The sequence below is a fragment of the Melozone crissalis genome, unplaced genomic scaffold, assembly GCF_028551555.1.
Source record: "Melozone crissalis strain CALT ecotype California unplaced genomic scaffold, PUWL_Pcris_2 ptg000027l_1, whole genome shotgun sequence".
In the NCBI taxonomy this organism is placed as follows: domain Eukaryota; kingdom Metazoa; phylum Chordata; class Aves; order Passeriformes; family Passerellidae; genus Melozone; species Melozone crissalis.
Genome location: NW_026535805.1, coordinates 79,244,851 through 79,270,255, shown reverse-complemented (window position 1 = coordinate 79,270,255; position 25,405 = coordinate 79,244,851). Strand labels below are relative to the sequence as shown.

The 25,405-nt window shown below is 35.0% G+C and overlaps 1 protein-coding gene across 11 annotated transcripts in view; it reads left to right on the top strand.

Moving 5' to 3' along the window:
- Positions 1-25,405, top strand: part of ADGRB3 (adhesion G protein-coupled receptor B3) — a 445,203-nt gene that overhangs the window by 253,381 nt on the left and 166,417 nt on the right. For all 11 annotated transcript variants that reach the window (XM_054279273.1, XM_054279280.1, XM_054279279.1 and 8 more), the window contains 4 exons: positions 2,365-2,511; positions 3,238-3,313; positions 12,091-12,193; positions 18,132-18,175. In XM_054279273.1, the coding sequence (XP_054135248.1) occupies positions 2,365-2,511; positions 3,238-3,313; positions 12,091-12,193; positions 18,132-18,175 (370 nt within the window). The remainder of the gene's footprint in view (positions 1-2,364; positions 2,512-3,237; positions 3,314-12,090; positions 12,194-18,131; positions 18,176-25,405) is intronic.

The following is a 25,405-nucleotide window of genomic DNA, read 5'->3' as shown; positions in this document are numbered from 1 at the left end:
CACCCTTCGTGCCTGACCTGTGAGCCAGTTGTTCACCCATCACATGATGTGTTTGTCCAGCTGAATGCTGGACATTCTGTCCAGAAGGATTCTGTAAAAGACAGTATCAAAAGCTTGACTGAAATCCAAGATCACATCTACCTTCCCTTGATCAGCTAGGTAGGTTACCTTGTCATAAAAGGAGATCAGGCTTGATAAGCAAGACTTTTGTTTGATTATAAGTAAAAAAACTTTTCTGAACCATGAATGGAAAAATATAGGATCATAGAAACATTTAAGTTGCAAAAGAGCTTCAAGATCATTGAGTACAACTGTAAACCCAACACTACCCAACAAACACATATATTTATATTTTTTCCATATAAGTTATAAGCCAAAGTTTTAGGTTTTATGCTTTGCTTTTGTTATTCATCACCTAAACAATAACAAATATTTTGGAATTTTTGGTTCTGAGTATTGTTTAGGTGCCGTGATAAATGGCCCTTTTTAAAATACAGAGAGAGACAGAGTACAGAAAGTACTGTCCTAGACCCTCACCATTTATCCAGTCCTAAAGTGGTTTTCTGTTTTGCAGTGAATTCATTGAATAACATTGATTTCCTATTTCAATAAAGGGAACTGTCATCCAAAAGGGGGATGAAATATTAAGGCTCTACTATCTAATTAGATAGATAGCTAGATATGTAGAAGCACCAATAAATACTGTGCAAATAAAAAAACAGCCTAGTATTGTCTTATACAGGCTGTATTTAATTTTGAAAACTAAATAACTGTTAGTTTAATTTTATTTAAGAGAAAATAAAATTATTTTTAAATTTTAAGAGCTATTGGAAAAATCTATTTTTACAATGTTAATATATTCTGTATAACCACTGATTGCATGTGAAAGCACGCAGTCCATTTTATGGCCCAGTAATTCTGAAACACCTGAACTCTATTCCCTCCACACACCACCTGAAAATTCACAAGACTAAGCATCCCCCTTAGTTCTGGGAATGGATTTGGCAATTGCAGCCTGGAGGGGATTGTAACCAGCATTATGAAGCCCTGATAGTTTTATAATGGAAAGTTTGAACCAACCTGAAGTACCACCTCATTAATGTGATTCTGTATGCATAACCAATCTGAAAATAAGAGGCAGTTATTCAGGAATATATTTGTAGAGTTAATATTGTTAATTTTGTAATTTTACACTTCTGTTGGATTTGAATCACAGTTTTCTTCCAAATAAAAGTTCTGATGAGACACCTAATGTTTTTCTACTTTAATTTTGCTGTTCTGCTTGTTTTTACAGCAGTCCCCCACTGTATTTATGTTTTACCCCCTTGCAGAGTCCTTGCAGTGAAATCATTGTGCAGATCAAAGTATAGTCCTGATATCCAAACTCTCCCACCTACATTAGCCTCTCCATAAATTGATTAGGAAAGGCATTGCACAGGAAATATCTATCAATGTGGCTTACATTAAGAATGGAGCTAGGCTCCAAATGTGGTGTTTGTTATCTCTCTGACTGTATGTAAACACTTGCAGCCCTGTCAATTCCTTTAAAGCAGTTTGAGTCTTACTAGACACTGACTGTGTTGCCATGGAGTTGTACTTAGATTTCACAGCAAAGCTGAAATAGATTTCCAGGTGATAGTTGAGTTAGAAAACAGGGAAAAAAACCAGAATGAGAAAACCAAATTCCAAACTGACTTATTATTAGATTTGACACCTATTTCTTCTGTCTTGATATATCTGTTATAGACATAACACTTGTGTTGTTTGGGTATTGGGGTTTTTTTAGGTGGAAAATATTATGAGTTCAGAATGGAGATTATTCTTTCAAGAAAAAAAAATTAGGTGCTAGACTGTTCTACTTTACTTTGTATGAAAACAACAAGGTCTTTTAATATGTTAATCTCCTTAATGTATCTATCTTGAAATTGTGCCTGTATAGAGGATAAAAGTTCTTCTACTGCTTCATTAGCCTGTATCTAGAAGTTATGTTTCCCAAAGCAATTTTAAGCATCCTCTTACTTTTATTGTCACATTTGATCATTTTAGAATTTGCTCTGAAGACACAACGTTTTTATGTGTGAATTTCAGGGTATAAGCTGGTACATCCAATGATCCCTGTTAAGAAATTTAATCAGAATCTTACTGAAAAATGCTACAATCAATACCACACAATTAATCCGTAGTAGAACTGCATAATAAACAGAAGATTATGCTTTCTGAGTCAGTTATTGTCCTATGAATTCATGTTTTACTTGAAATGTGTCATTAAAAGTTTTGTTATTGCTGTACTGTTGTCACTCTATGATGCTTTAACAAAGGAAACACAATTTTAAATTTGTATGATTTTATGATTTCTCTTGCTAGTGGCTAGCATTCAGAAGCTTCCTGCTGCATCTGTTTTAACTGACATCAATTTCCCCATGAAAGGAAGAAAAGGAATGGTTGATTGGGCACGAAACTCAGAAGACAGGGTTGTCATTCCAAAAAATATCTTCACTCCTATGTCAACAGGTAAAAAAGCATATCAGCATGTGAGTTGTTTATTAGCTTTAGCAAGGCAACTGTGACTGTCTCATGGGATTGCTGTATAATATGGGAGTAGTTCTTTTATTCCTCTTCAAAAGAAATACAGTACTCATAAGTTTATCCTAGAGAGAAATGAATGGGCTTAATTTCAGCACCTTGAACAAAAAGTGCTGCATAAATCCTAGCCATTATTTTCTACACCAAAGAAAAAATGCTTTACTTAGTTATTGTGCACGAGATTTAATCTGTTTGATATGAGGTGAGCTGAAGTGCAGCTCTGCTGAATCCACTGAAGCTGCTGTGTTCCAGCAGACACTCATTCCAACATAACTCTTACCAAAGGAAGCTCAGCAGGCAAATTAGCCTAACTTCAGGTACAATTTATAAATATCATTGCAGTGCAGATCTCTGACATTAGAGAATTTACAGACATTCTTTGAGAATGTTTAATTATAAATGTAAATTAACTAGAATGGATGTCAGCATACAATGATGGATTTTTTGAAAATGTGATTTTTGATGGTTTAAATCTTTTGATATGCTCCTGATAGTGCTGCATTTTTATGACAGACTTATAGGAGATAATTCAAAATTATGATGGTTTATTTGAAATAAAACGTTTATTGCAAAAATAAATGTTATTCAGAGGTTTTCATGCTGATGAAAGCTTGGGAAAGAAAGTATTAAAATGTTTTTCCTTACTCTTTTCAGAACTAGATGAATCAACTGTATTTGTACTTGGAGCCGTGCTATACAAAAATTTAGAACTCATTTTGCCCACTTTGAGGTAAGAAATTTCATAAATACAATATGAATTGAAATATTTCAGGATAATAAATATACTATAGGTCAGAATAAAAGCAGTCAAGGCTACTTGCATGTTAGTACTGCTGGATATTTTTTTCATTATATTTATAATGTTTATGCATGTATTAATCTTTTGTTCATGCTTAGTTGCTTATATGATATAATTAGCCTTTTCATCAAATTGCCTTAATTTCTATTTTATGTAATCTATATTAGACTTAATTACAGAAATGTTTGATCAGAAGTGTATGCAGTGATGTAAATTAATGCTCAGGCCACTTGTGCTTCAATTTGCTGTTTGTCCAGTTAGTACAAATGGTCTTGTCATGACATTATAACTTGATGTACTAAACTTGTCTGCTCTACTTCTACAGAAGTCTCTAGCAGTAGTTTTCCAAATATTTTTTCAATGCAAATTGTATTCAGAATCTACAGCAGGGCTATAGAGAAGATCTGTTTTAGAAACAAGACATGCATGTGCTGAACAGCTGGAGTATATCAGTTTTGTGGGCCATACAGATAAAGGAAGGCCTCTTGTTTCACTGTTTCCTTTCTGTACTTGCCAAAAGACAATTTGGAAATAAATATTTCACCTCCTCTTTTCTAATTACCAGTTATGATAATTTTGTGGTCCATTTATACTATATTATTTTATATGATCCTGGTCTTTTAATGCCCTTTTATACTACAAGAAGCACATGCAGATTGTGTCCCAAAAGGTGCTAGTGAATTCACAATAGTTAGAAAAGATAGTAATAAGGAAGACACCAGGACACTTTTCCCTACTCTGCTTAGCCCAAATGTCAGGATTTGAGACAAAGAATGGAAAAGCAAGAGGTTTTTGCCACAATCTATCTGAAAACAAAAAGGGCTAATTCCTAAGAAAATTAAAAAACTACTTCCTAGAAAAGTTTCAGCGTGCTGTGCAATGAGGAGCTGCAATTTAGGGACAAAAATGTCTCTGAGGTAGAGCACAATTTGAACAGTGATGTCCTGACAGAACACCTTGAAGCCTGAAAGTGCTGGCAAGGGCCATCTGTGCTTAAGGCATGATATAAATGACAGCTCATCCACTTCTGAAGTGTCACCAAGCACTTTCCATCTATTGTACCAGTTTCTCAAATTAGCCAGGAAGGAAGAGATGTTTGTAAAAGATTTTTTTTACCCCATACTCAAAGAACCATGATAACTGACTTATTTGATTTAGTTCTTTTTGGTAGACCTTAGGAAAAATCTGCCAGTCCTAGGAAAGCATCAATATGGCCATGTGCTTTTCAGATCTTTACATTATAAACGGCAGTCTATGATCAGGCCTTTTCAACTTTCACATGTCAATAGTTTTAATTTACAGAAAAAAAGGTGTAAACTTTAAATTCTGAATATTTGCTTATATGAAAAGTCTTTCAGGGCTCTTATTTCATCCATTATGAAGGTGAAGTTAATATGCCTTACTGGATTTTTCCTAGAAACAAAACCATACCAAGTAGTGGGAACAAGGGCAGAACAGGGGCATAAAGTGTAGCAATGTAAACACTATGGATTACGGGTGCTTTTTTGTTCCCAAATTTTGTTGCTTTTGTCTGTTCTGCTTTCAGCTGGTTACTTATTTACACTGCAAATTTAACCACTTCTCTGTACATTTTAGTTCATAGATAGGTTTTGTAACTTACTTTACCAAAATGGTCTAATAATCTATGGATATCTATTAACAAATTAAGTCTTTAGAAATTTAAAAACAAAGGTATCCTACTTTGCCTCTGAATTTGTTCAGTATTATTTGAATCTAATTCTGAGATGTGGAAAGGAAACTAGCACTATTACTTTCTCGTATGTATGTGAATGAGGAATCAAAGTAATTATTAATCTGCGATATAAAAATATAATACATGCCCAGGTACCTCTTGTCTCTTCTTTGTTTGGAATGTAGCACTTTGCATTTCCTTAATGAAATATATTTCTTATAATGAAGCTATACTGAAACTTTTAAGCTTACATCTCTTACCTCATCAGGAAGTGTATCATGCTGGATTTCTTTGCCCATGGCAGTCATTTTCAAAATATGATCTCATGGCCTTAAAATAGTACCTCCAAAAAGTCACAGTTTCAAATTTTTTTTCATAGAATTATAGTATTGAAAGGTTTGGGTTGGAAGGGGCCTCAAAAGATCATGTAATTCTCACTTCCTGCCCTGGGCAGGGCCACTTTCCACTAGACCAGGCTGCTCACAGCCACATCCAGCCTGACTCTGAACATTTGTAATGACAGGACATCCACAGCTTCTTTAAGCAACCTATTCCAGTGTGTCAACACCCTTATAAAAAAAATTCTTCATTGTGTGTAATCTACATCTATCCCATTTCAGTTTAAAACGTTTGTGTCTTGCCCCTGTCACTACAGATATTGGTAAAAGTTCTCGGTCTTTATCTTAGCCCCCTTGAAGAATTGAAAGCCTGCAATAAGCTGTTCAATGGAGCCTTCTCCAGGATGAAAAACCTCAGCCCTCTGAACCTTTCCTTTGGAATAGGAGAGATATTCCAACCCTGTGATCATTTTCATGGCCCTCCCCTGGACCTGCTCTAACACTTTCATGCATTTCTTGTGCTGGGAATTTCTCAGATGGACAAAGCACTCTAAGTGATGCCTCACAAGAGCAGAGTAGAGGCACACAATAGCCTCCCTCACCCTGCTGGCCATGCTTCTTTTGATGCAGCCCACATTGCCAGCTCATGTTCAATATTTCATCTACAGTATCCTCTGGTATGTCTTGACAGGCTGCTCTCAGTCCCTCTACCCTCTAGACTGTATTGATACCAGGGATTGCTTCAGCCCAGATGCAGGACCTTTCCATCAGTTTTGTTGAACTCCCTGAGTTTTGCATGGACCTGGCTCTCAAGCCTGGGAAGCTCCCTCTTGATGGCATCACTTCCCTCCACACTGTGGATGTCAACCACACTGTGGTGTCATCTGAAAACTTGCTGAAGGTGGCCTCAATCCTTTTGTCAATGAAGATACTCAATACTCTTGAATGCATTTTAACACATTCAGATATTTTAATGTTCATTCATATAGAATGTCAGCAAAACCTTTGGTACTGTCTCCCATGGCATTCTCCTGGAGAAGCTGGCAGCCCATGGCTTGGACAGATACTCTTTTCACAAGGTAATTAACTAGCTTGGATGACCAGCCCGGACTGGTGGGGAATGGTACTACCTCAAGTTCATGAACAGTATCTAGTGAGGCTCCCCAAGGCTCAGTATTGTGATCATCCCTGTTTAATGCCTTCATTGATCTGGATAAGGGGATCAAGTGCACCCTCAGTAAGTTCACAGAGGATACTAAGTTGAATCATGATCTACTGGAGGACAGGAAAGCTCTGCAGAGGTATCTGGACAGGAGGGATCAATGGGCTGAGGCCAAATGTATGAGGTTTGACAAGGCCAAGTGCTGGGTCCTGCACTTGGGTCAGAACAACCCCATGCAGCACTACAGGCTGGGGCAGAGTGGCTGGAAACCTACCTGGTGGAAAAGGACCTTGAAATGTTGGTCAAGAGCAGGCTGAACATGAGCCATCAGTGTGCCCAGGTGGCCAAGAAGTCCAGTCAGCAATAGTCTGAGCAGCAGGACCAGGGTAGGGATTGTCTGCTTGTACTCTGACTCGCTCCTTGATGAGGCCCCATCTCAAATCCTGTGTTCAGTTCTGGGCCCCTCACTACAAGGACACTGAGGTGTGAGTCCAGAGAAGGGCAGCGGAGCAGGTGAAGGGTTTGAAGCACAATACCTGTGAAGAGAGGCTGAGGGAGCCAGGTTTGTTTAGCCTGGAGAAAAGGAGGCTCGGGGGATCTCTTTTCATTCTCTACAACTTCCTGGAAGGAGTTTGTAGCCAGGTGGGGGTTCAGCTCTTCTCATAGGCAATTAGCAACAGGACAAGAGGAAAAGGCCTCAAACTCTGCCATGGGAGGTTCAGGTTGAACATCAGGAAGAATTTCTTCACTGAAATGGTGCTTAAGGACTGGAATAGGCCTCCCAGGGAGGTGTTGGAGTCCCTGGCCCCGGATGTATTCAAGAAATGACTGGATGTAGCACTTAGTGCTATGGTCTTGGATTTGATGATCATTGTTGTCTTTTCCAACCAAGTGATTACGTGATGCTGGTGATTAGGTGATTCTGTCACTTGAAGTTGGGAAAAAAGCTGCAGCTGTGGTTAGTGCTGAACTTGAGTTCTTACACTCCGTGAAAATTTGAACTGACATGCAGGTTTTAAAGTTATGTTTATGATGGTCTGTTTTTTATTATTTTACACTTGCTTAGAGAAATGAATGAAGGTTTCTATGTATCCCACTGCATTTGGAAAAGGTTTACTCTAGTCTGCTCACATTTTGCATTGAAAAAATATCTTGCACAGGTTTATATTAGCTACTCTTTGTACTAATCTTGCTTAGCTGTAATAAATATTATTGTAATAACCATATTAGTGCTGAACACAATGATATGCTTCACTGCATTATTGTTCTCTATGGAGCAAACGCTGTAAGATGTGAAGGAATGTAATATCATCTGTTTTTTATATGATGCCTAGAAGTGCACACCACAGGAATTAAAAAACATTCTGGATAAGTATCTTATGTGATGATTTTCTAAGTAAAACGACAGTTAAATATATAACAAGGGTGAGAATAAAGATAAAAAAAATTAAACCAAGGTAAAATAAGTAAAATAATCTCATGATTGAGTTTGAAGGCCACATCAGTTGCACCTGATAACCTAATAATAAAGGTGATTTCTACCAGCTGCAGTTAGATATCTAGAAAGATTTACCAGTTCCCATGTGATTTCAGTCCTGGCTTTACAGGAGTTAGGGTGGGAATAGAGAAAATATTTGGTTGTAGTTTCCAGTAGAATAAAGACAACATACATTTCAATGCATTCCTTAATTTTATCACTCAGAGGTATGCAAACTTCTGCATCATCACAAGGAACTGCTTTTTAAAAATAAACAAACAATTTTTAAAATGTCAGTATATTTTTAGGAAAAGTCTTCCAAAGTACCTAACAAAATCCCAATCTGCTACATCACAGGTGTTCTGTGAGTAAAATGAGGATTTCATTATCTAGAGCAGCCTATACAATATATTTCACAAAATCCAAAATTAGCTGCATTATACCATATGTGTTTGATTTTCCTTGGTTTTACTAGCATAGAGTCTACTGGAAATTACTAAGCGCAGTGTGAGATGGAACTTGCTACTGCATTAATATAGAAGTTTTTGGACTTGTGTTTAATCCTACGGGTACATGTGCATTCAGAGAATTTTGCCATGAGTATTTAAATGAGAGTTTAGGGAAACAAAAAGAAAAGGTTCTTCCTTATAAAAATGGAAGAATGGGGGTTTTTCCATGCGCAAGTAAATAAACTTCATCTGATTCTATTTCCTAATGTATTTTGCTGCATTGCACTGTTCTTGTAATGTCTTACGGATTTTTTCATAGCAGATTTTGAAATATCGAATATTTTCAGAACTTGAGACTGAGTATTATTTCCATAGCTCTTGCACCCCTGAGCACATTTATGTTATTGCTAAGTTCACAGAAAATTGATTCTCAGTACAATACTCATCTAAAAGATATTATCTATAATTTCTCTCTTGAGCACTCTGAAGAAATCATTGCATGTTGCCGTAATATAAAATAGTTTTTAACTTTTCCTGTAAGAAATAAGAACAAATAAAGAATCAATGATTTTGCTGTATCAAGAGGGTTTTTTTCATCACTAAAACAGCCACCACAAATTTCTTGCTAAATTTTTTTTCACTGAAATGTTCTTTCCCCCCATTTGAAACATTGTTTCTAACCCTGAACTTCAGGGGCTGTACAACTAAAAAAGACCCTTAACTTTCTTTGGGTCAGCTTTCTTAGACTAAGGATTTTATTGCTCAGACAGGCTTTTATTGCATCACATTACAGATTTAGCATCCATAATTTTTCTGTAATGCATTCAACTTTTACACATTGATCTATAACTTCAATCATGCTGTCTTGGGATAACAACATGCCTTATTCATAAGTTCATTTTTCTTAAGTAACAGATTCATTCTAAAAAGAGAAGAAGACATGAATTTCACGCCACATAGGATCAATATGATTTCTCTTATATAAAAGAATATGCTCGAACTGTATGTACCCTGATAGGAAAACAGCTTAATTAAACAACTCTTTTATTAATATCATTATTAACTCACATCAGGAAAATGCTCTAGGACACCAGCTCTGAAAGCATTTCTTGAGCTTTTACTCCATCACTTTGCTATCTTGAATCTTCAAGGATTTATCCAGGCATAGTTTCCAAGAAATTTAATAGATTGTTTTTGAATAATTTATTTCAAAACTTAACCCTGATGAGCATCTTTCTGGACTGTCAGCTGAGCACCATCCTGTAAAATTTCATTTCTCATTTAAGTTGAATTTTAGATTATTTTTGATGAAGGAGAAGGAGCTTAATGGTGGAGTCACTCTCCAGTATAAAAAATCTGTAATATAATGCACTGTCCCAAGTGTGAGATGGATCATCCCCATTCTATGTCATTCGCAACATTAGAGGGACTGAAGCTAAAATGTCCAAAGACATTTCGTAGAAGCTGATTACTTAAATTCCTGGATAAGTGTTCTCAAAACTAGGCTGTTTTTTACAAAAAATATCTTCCAACAAAGATAGCAGTGGCACTGCACCAGTGGTTTTGAGATTTTTTTCAAATTTTTGAATTTTTTTTTACTACAAAGCTTTGAGCTTTAATTTAGAGGCATCTTAATATGCTGGGTGAGTTTAGAATGTACTTTAGAATATACTTGACAGACTGTATTCTTCCAGGGACTGTCCAAGCAGTTAAATATGAAATATGCAAGTAGGCATTCAGCCCAGACAGGGCAGCAATGAGGGATGCAGTTTTCATTTCACAGTGATGTAGGGACTTATATTTATTTTCTTGTGAAAAAGTTTGCTAGGGGCTCTTGTAAATGTAATGGGATTGGTAGAGTTTTAATGATACTGAGCTAAAATGAATGTACTGAAATTGCAAACTAGGTGCTTAGATGTGCCTTCAGATCTCACCCCAGAACTGTTAGAACTGTACCAAAAGGAGATGATAGACCAAGGAAAACATTTTAAATCGCAAAGACTGACTGTTAAAGAGTACTGAAGTAGCAGTATTTACAATAGTTTGCATGAATTTCCAAAATTGATGTAATCTCTGGATAAATAGTAAGTGCCATTCTCTCTTGTCATGATGTGTTAGAGAAATCACACATTAAAAATCACATACTAAAAAAAGTATTTTATTTATTTAGAGTTTTATTTACTTTGGGGGAAGTTGGTTCTAATTCAATAATTACAGATATTCAGCTACTATAACTCAACAGAATGCTCTGAAAATTAGCTAAACTTTACATTTTAACCTGATAGATACATTTTTGTCAATAGTGTGTGAGATTTAAAGTCTAACCAAAGTGAAGAAATAGGAATTAAGTAAAATAGAAAGTCAGTTCCATTATATTTACATTATGTGATTTGGCTGAGTAAAATTGGACTAGAACTCGTACCTTGCCCCAGAAGTACAATTTCATTCCTTGTGCTGAATGAAATGCCTGCTGAGCTAAGTTTCTATTACGGTAGCCATGGCAATTCCTGTTTCAATAATCCAGCAAAATGGAATTCTCTCCTAAATACAAACTCCCTAGAGAAAATAAGCAATTAAACAACAACAGAAGCAAAAGAATATTTATGCAATTATAATTAGATCTAAAGTGTTTTGTTTCTTCTTTGATAACATCCTTTGAAAACATCCTTTGATAACATCCTTTGATGACATTTCTGTGAGGTGTGGAAAGCAGCATTACACACAAAGCAAATACCATAATGATCACCAGAAACAGTCAGGCTGATAACTGATGGTCATTCTAGACCTGATGGGGTCATAAGAAGCAAGGATCTCAGACATGAACGTGTCAACATGTCTTTATGGCTGTATCAGCATAACCTTGGCATTACTAGGTCTGTCCTGAAAGGTTGCTATGATACATAGCGTTCCACATTTTACATGAAAAAATAAATTGATAATGCATTAGAAAAATTGACAGAAAGTTATTATTCTGCATAACCTGGTACAGTAACATAAGACCAAATCTAATCTCACATATGAGAAAAAATTCATTTGTTTTGGCAGGATTTCTGTCAGGGCACAATTGTGGTTTAAATTCTGAACAGTATTTAGCTGATGAAATTGCCCACTCAAATACCAAATACAATTTTTTAGAATTGGAAACAGGTATGTTTTTTTCATGAGCACAGAATCAACAGAACTGTACAGTCTCCCATTGCACTCATCCATCTTCACAGTCCTACTGTTAACGGTCAGAAAACACCCCAGCACAGCACCTGGGAAGAAAAATTACTGTCTTTTATAAAACATATCTAGTATAGATGAGATACACTCAAACATGCATAGAATGTGTTACCAATGCATTCTTCTAATCGATAAATAGTAATTTAAGGAATTGCAGTTCTGCATCATTGGTGCTTTTCAGTCTTCAATGTGTGGAGTACAGTTGGAAATAAATGTTTTCACCACTTTCAACAAATTATATTCTCCCTTAATATTTGTCAACTAAAGTCACAGAAAATACCTGATGAAATCTTAAGATTTAGTATTTGAAGTCTCATTTAACCTTATGAACACTTACATTTTCCATTTTTGCATTTTCTTACAGGAATTTTACAGTCGTTAATTCAAAAATCATTGTTGTTACTATACGACCTGAGCCTAAAACTACAGATTCTTTCCTGGAGATAGAGCTGGCCCACCTCTCTAATGTAAGTACAAGGATAGTTGATATGCTTTTACAAGAGTATTTGCCAGATCAAATGAGAGAAAAGTGGTGTTTTAAATATCAGGTAATAAAAAGCAGTTTAACTTCTAAAATTTAAGCCCAGGAATAATGTAGCCATCTTTGAAAGGAATGTGTACTTGTTTCATGCATCCATATAAACAAAACAAAATTAATTGCTGTTTTGTGAATGTTGAAGGTTTTTGTTAAACAGCAATTTCTAGTGAATAGTTTCCATTAAATGCATTCATGGTTACAATTGAAAATGTATTATTGGACTGACTACTTAACCTTTTGCTCCCTGCATAGGTCATAGAGCTATAATTGTTCTTCAGGCACTTTCTTCCTTTCTTTCATTATTTTACCGAAGCCAGTTTTTACTTAACCCATTGTAGCATACTGAAGAAATGCTTGGGTTCCAATTTAGCTTACAGTCCTCATAAATGCCTGAGATTTTTTTGTGCAGTCATTTAAATTCTATACTTTTCAGGCTTTAATCTCATTAAAAAGGTTATAAATGTGAAAAAAAAGACCTTATTTCCAAATATATGAAAATATAAATTTTTTTTTCTTTCTGTTTTTAGCAGTCTCCCAGTGCTCACTGGGAGAATAAAATGCATCTTTTGTGGAAAAATTTTGTCATATACAATAGTGGGAAAATAATGTTAAATAGCAAGCATGGGGCTTATTTGTGTGAAGGCACAATATATAAACTCTCTCTGTTTATGCTTTAAGAGCTAGTGTCAGCTTTGAATAAAGTCATAAAGAGTCAGTTAGAAGAGACAGTTACTCAAACTTTTGAAAATAATATTGCTATGCAAAAATCTTTAAAACTGTAATTTTTAAGTTAAAACTACTTACTTAAGTGGTTATATAGATACAATTCACCTAGAGATGTTCCAAATATTTCATTCAGTAGCAAAATTGAAGTAGTGAGTCTGGTCAAAAGCATGAAGAAAGCTTTTTGAACTCTAGATCTTTCATTAACATTTTACTCAAGGTTAGAAAAAATTATTTTACCATCAATGGTCATTCTGACCTGCCATTTAGTTCCCTGAAAAAAACCAATGCAAAGAGCATCTTAATGACAGTTTGGCAGAGAAAAAGGAAGAGAAGAACGTAAGCTGAGCTGACTCATTACCTTTCCACAACACTAAAAGTGTATTGATGAAGAATTGTGTCGATTTGGGATTTTATGGTTCTCTGTTTCAATTTATTTATAAGATGGTTTAGGACATGTAGATATAATTTTCTGTTTTGTTTTATTTTCCTTCAGACCTAGATTGCATTGTCTATATTAGAAGAAACATAATTTTAAGATAACTTTTGTTTCTGTCTGATATTTTACTAAAGATATTACAAAATATTAGCGGAAGTAAACACAAATTAATCCTATATATCAGAGGAAAAAATAATCACCTTTGAAATAGACTACTTGTTTTGATTTTACTATGACCATTATTAAGAAGAATTTATGGTAATTTTCAATGCTAGATTTTATAATCAATTATTTTAACAATGATTGAGGGGCTATTACACAAATTGCAGAATATGACATTTATATTTTGAAACTGAAATCACTGCTTGCAAAAGTAACAGGTAAGGTGGCATGTGGGGTAACAGGTAAGAAAAAACTTCTCAATAATTTGGTCACATGCAAGAAAAGAAGTTTTAAAATTATATAAGAAATTAACACTCATAAGCAATGTAAATAAATAAAAAAAATAAAACTCGTAAGCATTGAAAATATTTCTAGACCAAACACAAGATAATAAAACAAGCACAACACAGGCAAGAATAGACTAATAAAAGGTTGAACTGCTCACCCCAGAAAGTGATATTCTACAAAATTCTTAGAGAGCACTTTCTCTTTCAACTCCTTTTTATCAATCCCTTTGATTAATTTAGAGAGCACGTTTTTGCCAAGTTTGAAAAACTTGGAAGTTAAACTTCATTGTTACAAAAGATCAGATTAGAGACACTGATTGTCACTTTGCTTTGGCAATCTTTCAGTAACAGAATATTAATTAATATTGTATGAGCTAGTGTCTTGCCAAAGCAAAATGATAATAACCTTTCCAATACATATCAGATAATTTCTCTTTTTTGGTTCAGTTTTTGTCTTATAATCCAGAGAAGCATCAAGTGCTTGGATCAAATTTTCATGCATGCTATATTTATGTAGGATCTCAATCCATCTGAACGTACAGGTTGGATTGACAGATACAATGACAATATATTGCTTCAGAAAATCTGTGAATACAAAATCAATTATATAATTTTAATATCTTTAAACATTTTGTCACTTGTGTTCAAGACTTAGCCTTCATAATGAAACTTTTTTCCATAAATGGAACTAAAGAAATAAGGCTGAAGATGCACAGAAATAATAATTTTTAAATTTGAGTATTCCTTTAGAATCCAATTCTAAATCCAATTTGCTGTATTTTTTTCAGCTGAAAGTAAGGATTTATTCTATTATAATATATTTCCATAGAATGAGCTTCATGTACATACATCAAGATAAAACCATTGTTAAAATATCTTTAGTATTGGAACATTATACATTATTGGCTCATAGATTAAACATTATGTCAGTTAAATAGATTAATTATTAAAAAGAAAATATGTTCTCTTTCATCTGATTTTTTTTAATGTCTCAGTATTATATTTGTTCTTTCCAAACCTATGTTCTTACAAATGCTGTTCATTTATTCAGAACAGTTTGTTTGCAAATTAATTTAATGATGATATTTTAAGCATTTTGTAGAGCATGCCTACTAGTACATAGGCGTATATCCACACATTTGTTCTTTCACCTCCTTATCTATTGCCTAAATTAAGTAGATAAGATATTATGAAAAAAGATGGGCAAATGGATCATTTTAAAAGAGTTCATATGGTTAATTAAAATCAGGCTTAAAATACCAATTTATTCAACATTTATAATAATGTCTTAACTTTTTATCTAGTTTATTAACAAAACTGGAGGATTATCTTTTGGAGGAAGTGCAAACCACAACTGCATGGGCTGTTTGAGATATATTGCATGGTATTTGGATTTGTAAATAAATGCAAATATAAAAGAAAGATGACCAGAGTGGAATGTGGGTTGCAATGCTTCATTGCTCAGTTGGTCAGAGCATTGTGCTAATAACAAATATCACCAAGGTTGTGGGTTCAATCCCCATATGGCCATTCACTTAAGAGTTGGGCTTGATGATCCTTGTGGACTCTTTTCAATTCAGAATATTACGAGATCTGTGATTTAGAGAATGTGGTATTTGGTCTTATAAACTGTGAACATGTAGAGGAATGATGGCCACATTTTTCCAGTAGATTGATTAAAGGGACACCAAAGCAATCTTTTAAAAATATGCATAACTCAAACAGAATCCTATTTATTCTAGAGAGAATATGAACTCTCACCTTCTGACAGCATAGAAGTTTACTCCAGGGCCACTGAAATAACAGGCCAGCAGTAGCATAGGACAGGAAACTTTCAATGTGACTGAAAACCCTGGCTACAAAACACAGTTGGCACGGTGCTGGATTGCTGTCAGAGTTGCCAATCACATCTCAAAAGTTCAGTTTTATATGCCAGACAGCGATACATACACATACACACTCACACACATATGCCCATTTTTGAGATATCCAGATAATGCAATGTAGTGTACAAATCAATGCTACAGCAGTTGAAAACACTAATGAACACAGTAGCTGCTTCCTTAGCCACAGCTGGGGAATTAGCTGGTAAGAGCACTGCCCTCACTGACAGCCATGGCTGATGGAGGCAGCCCTACAGCAGCAGTGCAACATTGCCTAGAGGTACCCCAGAAGGGCTGTGAAAAAGCGAGCAACAGATTAAAGGCAAAGAAGCAAATACAGAAACAAACACTTTGTGGTCCCTGCAGTGCTTGAAGGGTATTTCATCAAGTATCAAAAGAGGAAGAAGTCCTAAAAGGGTGCTATGCCCTTACAAGCTGCCACTTCTGGTGGAACAAACCCTCCCACAAGACTTTCTTGTGGAACAGGAGTATTATTTATTCTGCTTCCCATGTTTCTGCCTCATCTCTCATTAATGACTGCAGTGGCCAAACAAACTCTTTCTTTCCATTTGAATACATTTCAAAGAGAGTAAAGTGTGTGATCTGACAGCAATTCTATTGTGTTTCACTTTTCTGCAAAGGTTTTTATTACCCTCTATTTTGTAGATTTCTTTATAATGGACATTTTTGCTGAAAGTGTTTTTGTATTCATTCTATTTGCATTGTGGGAATAGCCAGCATGAAGTGTATTATTTCCATTGCTGGGAAAGGCAAGTCTTAGATCTGAGAGATGCAGAGCCTTACTATGATGCAGCTGTAGAAGTATGTTTTAATATGCATATAGCTGTATCAGATTTTAAGTAAAACTTCTTCACCTAGACTTGCGATACAAATTAATAATCTTTATAAAATTACATTTTAAAGAAAATTTAATTCTGCTCTGATATACTTTTGTTCCCAATTCTTACCCTTCTATCTCTTAGTCTTATCTCCTTAGACCTGAAAGCTCCTGGCAAGTGATGCAGGACCTGCTCTCCAAATCTCAGTTGCCCTATTATCCACTGCTTTGTCCTGTGCCCTCTTCCCCTTCCTCTTCTTTATATTATAAATACTTCAGGGGATGGGGCATCCTTTATTTATGTTTGTACAGTGCTATGTAAATATAAAGTGCCATAAGTATATGTTGGTTTTAAATATTTATATTCTACTCATAAAATTCAATGAAGTCAGCAAAATACTGAAGTAGAGGTTCAAAAATTCCCTAAATGCCTTTCTCACAAGCACCTCCAAAAGGACTTTTTTTATCTTTGACAAAGAGGTAGATGGAATAATTTAAATATTTAACAGATTTTTACTTTACAGGTTGCCATGCTTTTCTATAAATAAATCATTTTTGAGAATAAAATATTAAGGTGTGATTTGTTTATATGAAAGTACCTTTATATCTACTGCATCTACACTCATCACTAGCATTGACATGCACAAATAGTGAATTCCACCTGTTTCTTCAAATCACTTATGATTTTTTAAAAATGTATTTTTATTCCAAATTTAATATAATTTTTAATGTAGTTCTGACTCCTGGGAACATCTAATGCTTATGGTGAACAGGAATATAGTGCTGCCATTTTGAGTACTTCTAAGTCAATCTGAAGGAATTTTTGTTTTGTCTCTACACTTCCTAGGCAACAAAATAAAAATGAACAATTTTACAGATAATTCAATTTCCCAAAAAGTTCACCATTGTTCAGTGATTTGTAATGAAGTACTAGATTCCCATTCTCTTCTAAATCAAATCAGAAATTTTCCACAGACTTTGAAGAGATGGGAGCTGGTATTGTAAAGCTCAATCACAAACAAAAAAAACCCTTTATTTTGAGAAAACCTCTGCTGATTGAGGACCTAATTGACAAAACCTTTGGACACAGAATGTGGAGTCTGGGAATCTGAAATCCCAACCTCAGTACATTTTGCCCAACATATGCTTAAACTTTTTAAAACCATTACTGATTTTGACATCCTAGTTCCTAAGGGTTCTAAAGTACTTCCTCTAAAAATACCAGAAATGTTCAGTCAAATCTCCTAACAGATCAACTATTATCTCATATTTTACTTCCACTAGGATATACCAAATAAACAACTTCATGCTTTCCTTATCTAAGCAGAGAATGCACAACTACTCTGCTCTGAGGTTCAAGTGCCTTCAAAATATTCTGTAAGAATTAACCTTAAGCTTTTGCCATTTCAGTGGCATCAATTCATCAGAGTATGAGGATGATCCTGTAGGAGGAGACCCAAACAAATTTTTAGGTCAAGCATGACAAGTATTTTTTGCATTCAGGTAACTAATAGGTCTGTTTGTTTTCTTCTTAGGGCACATTGAATCCCTACTGTGTGCTGTGGGATGATTCAAGAATGTAAGTGACAGATTTTTGCTTCTATTGCTACAGCTCAAATATTACAAAGTACCTAACAATATTTAAATAGTTGGTCAGTAAACGGGTTGATACAAGGACAGAGAAAGTGAACCTTTGACAGAATGGAAGTACTGAATTCTTCAGTCACTTGGTTTCCTTTATGCAGTTATAAAAACTGAAATATTGCAATATCTCACCAGAAAGAGACTATTCACATAGTAATTTTAATTTGCTTTTTCAAGGTTAAAATTAGAATGGCTAAGGACTGTAGTTCCTTCATGGTAGTTGCTGAGCAACAGGCAAGTGGGTAAACGATGAGACAAATAACTAAGGAAGACTCCCATTTCTGTTACTGCAGGGAGAAATACAATTTTCAAGTGTGATCCCCACAGCAATCTTCATTTTAGTAGGCTCCAATTTTCATTTAAGTTCATTAAAATAATAGCTGTATACTAAGCAGTGAAATCTTACTATTAGTCTTCTACATTTTTTAGTTGATAAAATTGTTTCCCTTCTATAGCAAAAAATAAAATGTTGCTATAAGAAAGCAAATTGGTAAAATCCAGTTGTGGTTTAAAATTTATCCCAAGCTTGTGCAGTTGTAATTTGCTGCATTAATCTTTCACAGTAAATTTCCCATTAAGGTCAAGATGAACTTTGCATCGATGCAGATTAGGTGTTTCAAGAAGGATCCCTATATGATTGCCAGGTTATTGTTTTTTAAGGGTGATGTTGTACTTCTTATCCAGGTATATTTTATATGTCTTATAATACAGACTTATCTACAGTGTTAGAATTGCATGATTTTTGTGATTTTGTGAGTGTTTTTATCCTTGAGCTTGGATTTACACCAGCACACTGATGGCTGAGAAACAGCATCATAGTGCAGAAATGAAACTTTGGACATGATACTAGAAATCTTTCCAAATACAAGTAGTACCATGGTCTGTGCCTCTGCAAAGAATCATAATTTGCCAGTAACATCATAGTATTCAATTTCCATTAAATCTCTGGAATGAAGTACATATTTCCTATTATGCATTATTAGGAGCACATAAAATGCAAAAGATTTGGACCACATTGTTTTCTCTTCACAGTATTTTGCTTATACATGAGTGATACAGTGCTTTGTTTATAATTTTTTATATGGGTTACTTTCAGTACTGTGTATTTAGAGCACATGCTCTGATTTCACTGTTCCAGTCCAAAATGTCAAAGGCACATTTGAGTATAATTAGACTGCTAAAAAAAAATCCAACACCATGCTGCATATTTAACAATGTGATTAAAATATTTTATTCAGGTATTTGGGAGGAATGTGTGAAGTAGTTGCAAACAAATGCATTTTGTACTTGCCACTTGTTTTGCATTTCTCTTAGTATTTTTATGGAGAAGTTCAGTGCTACATATATGTACTGCTTTCAATATGATTTAGAATCTAGATTGAAAAGTAAACTTGTGAAACATCTAAAATTTACATAAAGCTTACATAAAAAAGTTTGAGGTTTTGAGGGAGAAACGTGTGCTTTTGTGTTCTGAAGGATATCTTTTCTAGGCCTATTATTTAATATTAGATATTGAATATGTTAGAAAATATGAAGACTGGGGGTATTCTTGGAGACTTGTCCATTTTTTAAAGTGATTTGAGCCCTGAAATATTCCAAATAAGATGTGATGCAGCAAGGTCTGCACGGACACCAGTGTCACTTCTTTTGAGAATGTATGTGTGATATTTTTTGAGACAGTGACATTATCTCTTATCAGAATGTACAAGAGCAAGAGCAAACTTCTACTTTTTTCATCCATCCCTTTGGAGAATATCTCTTCTCTTAGCTTATTCAAAATACATTTTCGTCATTTTTATTATTTTGTTTCCTTTTTCATTTGGACCATTTTATTTGTATTTGTATTTGGTTAGGAATATTTCAGAATTTTTACTTTGACACTGTGAGTTTTTAAATTATGAAAGCTCTATAATGCTGAGTCAATTTCTATCACTTATAAATCTAAACAAATAAATATGTAGAGGACTATACAATTAGTTAGGTGCTCATGATTATGTTGGGTTTTTGGTGGCTTGGTTTTCTTTTATTTTTCTACTTTTTCTAAGCCTCAGGAATTAGTTGTCCTCACCAGCAGGCAACTGGATTTGATGGACTAATAGCCTAATTCACATTGCAAATCCTAGAGAGCTGGGATGTACTCATGTCCTTCCATACGGGATAATTTTTGCATAACCAGGACTTGGCAAGCGTTTTGGGGTAAACCCAACAAAAAGTAGTCTGCTTTAGCTGAGGGTGCTTAACTAATCAATAGTCTGTCATGAGTCAGGTATTTTAAATTAAGTGGTTTTCAGATGAAAACTGTGTTTGCTTTTATCATTGGTATCCAGCCAGCAGCAACCTCTAATGGGTTTTTCCACCTTTTTAGCCACTTCTCCCACACCTTTATCTGCATTGGAAATTCACATTTGGTAAACGATACTCCTTCCACTGATCTTGTCAGTTTAATACTTCTCCAGCAGCAAGGAAGGCTTTATCTACCTGGATTTGGACATGATTTCAGGAGATTGAATAATGATTACAGTTCTCTAACTTCCATCCTTGAAGAAAGTTCTGGATCTCTGAGATGTTTAATCACACCAGATCATCAAACTTATTCTACTGCCATTGGTATCTGTCACAATTCTGTCATCCTTACTTCAGTAAAAGTAGTTTTCATCCATTCTTTCTATGAGATTTGGTGATTCTTCCCTCTGATTATGTTTTATAAGAATTCCCATTTATCAAGCTGGCAGCCTTGTGCCCCTTCTGTAGGCATTTAGTCAAATGTGTGTGCAATATCCAGACAGTGGAACTAAAGAACAAAATAATATGTCATGTATTAAAATCAATGCAATAATGCAACATTTTATTTCAGTTTATTATCCCAAAATATAGGGCACATCTCTCTGTGGTGATTGAGACCAGGCTTTTTTATGATGTCTGGTGCTTCCTTTGATACTTCCAGCTTCCCTACACAAAGCTGGTAGCACCAGTTGTATGTAAGTGGTGATTTTTCTCCCTCAGAAATGAGTGATAACTTCACCTACTCATTTCAGAAAATGTATTCAGATGTTGCCTTCAGTAAAATCTCAGGATCCTGAATGCTTCTCCATCTAGTTCGTAGGAAAATTCTTGGAATATTTTTACTTAACATTCTAAGGAGAAACAATTCAGTTTCTTAAACCAATCAATCAAAAAAAAATCAGAAAGAGTTTTGTCTTTCCTCTTTGCATTACCTAGCATGAGCAAACAATCCCCACTGTCAGGAACTGTTTGTGATCCATTAGTTCAAGAGTCTCAGTCCACAAAGAGAAGGGAAACGAGTTGGACAGGTACTAGCACGACAGAAGTGATTTTAAAGATTTTAAGTTGAAACAAAACTTGAAAGCTTTTCCTTGTCCTTCCTAGCTTTCTGGAGAGGAAAACAAGAAAGGATAGGGAGACAGCAAAAACAGCCTCAGCCTACAGTTGGGTCACCTGTCCTGGCTGTGTCTCCTCCCAGCCTCCCAAACACTTCCAGCCTCCTCACCAGCATGGCAGCACAAAAAGCAGAAAATGCCTTGGCTCTGTGTAAGCCCTGCTCAGCAGTAACAAAAACATCTCTATATTATCAAGCCCGTGTTCAGCACAAATCCAAAACATTACTCCATAGTAGCCACTGTGAAGACAATCAATTCTACTCCAGTCAGAAGAAGCACAATGGATCTCTAGCATCTATGAAAGTTTGGCCTGACAAAACCAGTTATTTGTCTTAGAGGACCCAGCCCCTGGAATCTTGAACCAGGTGCAGAATTCAAAACACAGTAGGAGGCTGGAAAGGTGCCACAGTACTGAATGTGGGAAGTACCTCCCTCACATGCAACCCTCAGCTATCACCACTGCAGTGAGGGCAGGGAAGGTGGGGTAGATGTGTTGGGCCACAGAGTGGAAGGGATATCTCACATGGCAGTTTCTAGTCACCAACTGACTAGCAAAATAGTGCAGCTGGTGTTTGTTCTTTTAGAAATGTGTTGGACATAATGTGGGCACATGTGCTCTCCACAGGACAGAGTCAGTTGTTGCTGATGTTCTCCACATCTGTATGCAGTGCAGCACAACATCTCTCAGCACTGGGCAAGGAAAGGGCTTTAGCATTCTGAAGCTCTCTCTGCCAGTTGCTGCAGAAGGGTGTTATAGCAGTATGGCAGTGTTTTATTTGACCATATGTGTGCTCATAATAGCTTGTGCCTGCTGACTATACAGTTGGAAGAAGCACAATGCAATTAGCTGAAAATTTTAATATTGCAAGAATTTTGACCTGGTTCAGTTTCAGATGAGGACAAGTGGTACATCTCCTCTATTTTTTTTCAATATTGTTATGTTGTAACATATGCAAGTTTCCATGGGCAGGGCCTTAGATTTTCTACCCTTAAGCTATATGAAAGTATGAATACCCATATATGCAAAATGACAAAATGCATGCATTTATATAACTTTTTGATTACACTCTAGACATATTTCAGCATCCTCCATTAAAGAGGGTTAAAAAAAGTGTACAATTACTTTTTTTTTAATTATCCCCTACGGCTTTTAATTTTTTTTCTCCTGTTGTCCCTGGATACCAGTCTGGAGAAATAGTCCAATAAATGAGAGTCTACCAGCTGATTTTCTGCAACTCAGCTTTTCAATGTAACCTTGTATGTACACCAACAAAAAACTTGTGCATTTTGTTGCCTGGTGGTAAAATTTACAGGGAACACTGATCTGCTATGTCTCTCTCCTCTTCACTTTGATTTTTAAAACTAGCACCATGGACCACTAAAGGTTTAGGCTTTTTTTTTTTTTTTTTTTTTTTTTTTTTGTTTTGTTTTTTGTTTTTTGTCCTAGCCTTTAAACCTTTGAAAATAGGTTTGACAACTCTTAATAGCTTTTTTCAAAATGTGTCAAACTAATCATCAAATCATTAGAATATCCTAAGTCAGAATTTTCTTCTGAAAATATTAATAGTAGCCTTTCCCCTCTCCTTACTTTATGTTAGTTCACAGTCATATTGCTTTTGTCCCCAGAAAGATATTGAGGAAGTTGAATGGCAGTAAGTATAGTTTGGCAGTACATGCCAGATAAAGCTTTGCTTCTTCCACTGACTGCAGTCAGTCTTGTTGGTCCAGCTTTACAGTCAGACTTTACTCCTGGCACATTTTTCAAGGCAGAAAATTCTCTTTCTATGTTAGTTTGTATGCTTATGTTCATTAATGAAGTTGAAAGATAAATGCCTCCTGGAACTCCTGTTTTTATGAAGAACTTTCCATACTGGAACCTGTGTAACAGGTGTACACATTATATTCCTGATAGTCCTGCATAAAGACTTGGAACACTTCATAAAATCATGTTCTTTTTCATTAAAACAGTATGAAATTAAAAACCTGATCCAAACTCCTTTGCAGACAACCAAAAGGCTTTGACTGATTTGAATCAGATTAGATCAAGTGGAGAACCATGCAAGCCATGTAAGACCTAAATTTAAAAACTTTTAAATTAACAAACTGTTAAAATTATACTGTAATGTAGAAAATTAATTCTGAAATATTGCACAATATAAATGGAGTTTCTTTATGTTGAAAAAGAGTCAGACCAAAATTTTCTTTGCTTAAGTCACACAAAATGAATCAGTATATATGGGAGGAATTTATAATTTAGTACTTTTTTTATAACACTGCTCCTCACCAACACCTACACAGCCATGAACAGAGCTTACATGGTGTACTGACTTATAACAAAAAAAAGAAATCAAATTAATTCCTGATAATAAGTTCACTTTTTAATTCTTACAGGGTGATTAATCAACTCCATTTGTTGAGAATTCAATTGCTATTTATTGCTGTTATGTAAATGTAGATTTTTCACAAACTAAAAATAGTGTTTTCTTGTAATATCAGGCAATTTAAATTCTGGACTGTAACTAAAAAGAACCAGTGATTGTATCTTCATAATCAAATTTAGAAATTATAATTGGACTTTTGACAGATTTTTAATGCATAATGAGGACAAAAGATAATTGAGCAGTTTGAATAAACTTCACTACAGGAAAAAATCAGTCATATTTTGGTTTTGTATCTAGGTTTCCAGAAAAATTCATGTATTTTACTAAGTCAAATAAAATGAAGTTGTTTTTTTCTTCATGAATCTTGACCAAGAAATGCAAAAAACAGGATCTGGAGATCCACCATGATGCTGGCCTTGGGCTGACTTGTAGAAGGAAACAATGTGTACCAAATAGTACAGCTTTCAAAAGTACAAAATAGCACAATTGAAACTGCAAAAGTTTAGCAACCTTTCTTATTTATGTCATGTACCTCTTAAAAGTTTTTACACCTGCAAATTTAAAAGCAATTTAACACAGAAGTTCATACCATTCTCCCTGGTTTACATGTAGGGGAAACTAGACCATGATGAAAGCAAAGCTGTTCATCCAAGTTCACTGATGGTAGAGTTCCAAATTCCTGAGTCCTATGTGACAATGTTCCCTACCTCTTCTCAAAGCCAATATCATTCTCCTGCCATGAAGCAGATCTCTGAAGTTTGAATAGTTTTAGAATGATATTGCTCTTTCTTTTTTTTTTTTTTCCCCTCATTCATTCTGATGCTCTCAGGACTGTTGTCTGTTTTGGAGAATTTAGCTCTGTTTAGGCAACAGAAGTCATGCAGAAGCACTAAAGGTCCTTGTATTATACCATCATTAAATAAAAACAAAACCTGCTTATGCCACCAAAGAAGTTGAATAATCTGGGGAATATTTGCTTATCCATGTGAGAAGAACTGTGCCCCTATTCCTTTGAAAATAGGGGTACAGATCATGTGCATAAATTTTCTTGTGAGTAAATAATATTATTTGTTACTTTTAAATTTATTTGCAGTCAGTACAAAAAAAAAAAAAACAAACCAACAAAACAGAACTACAACTGGTATAAATATAGGTAGTTGTAGTAATATGATAAGGAAAATATAATACAATACCATGCAATGGGTTTTTTAACACTTGCAGAGTGTAAGTTTGCTTGTCTTTACTTGAAAATGTGTATATCTAATTTTCTTGAATTACTAAGTAATCCCTCTGGTAAATCAAACATCATGTAATTCATGGAGTCTGGTCTGTCTTACTACAAGTGTTTTTTGGCAAAGTGACCTTAAATAAATATTTGAAATTATG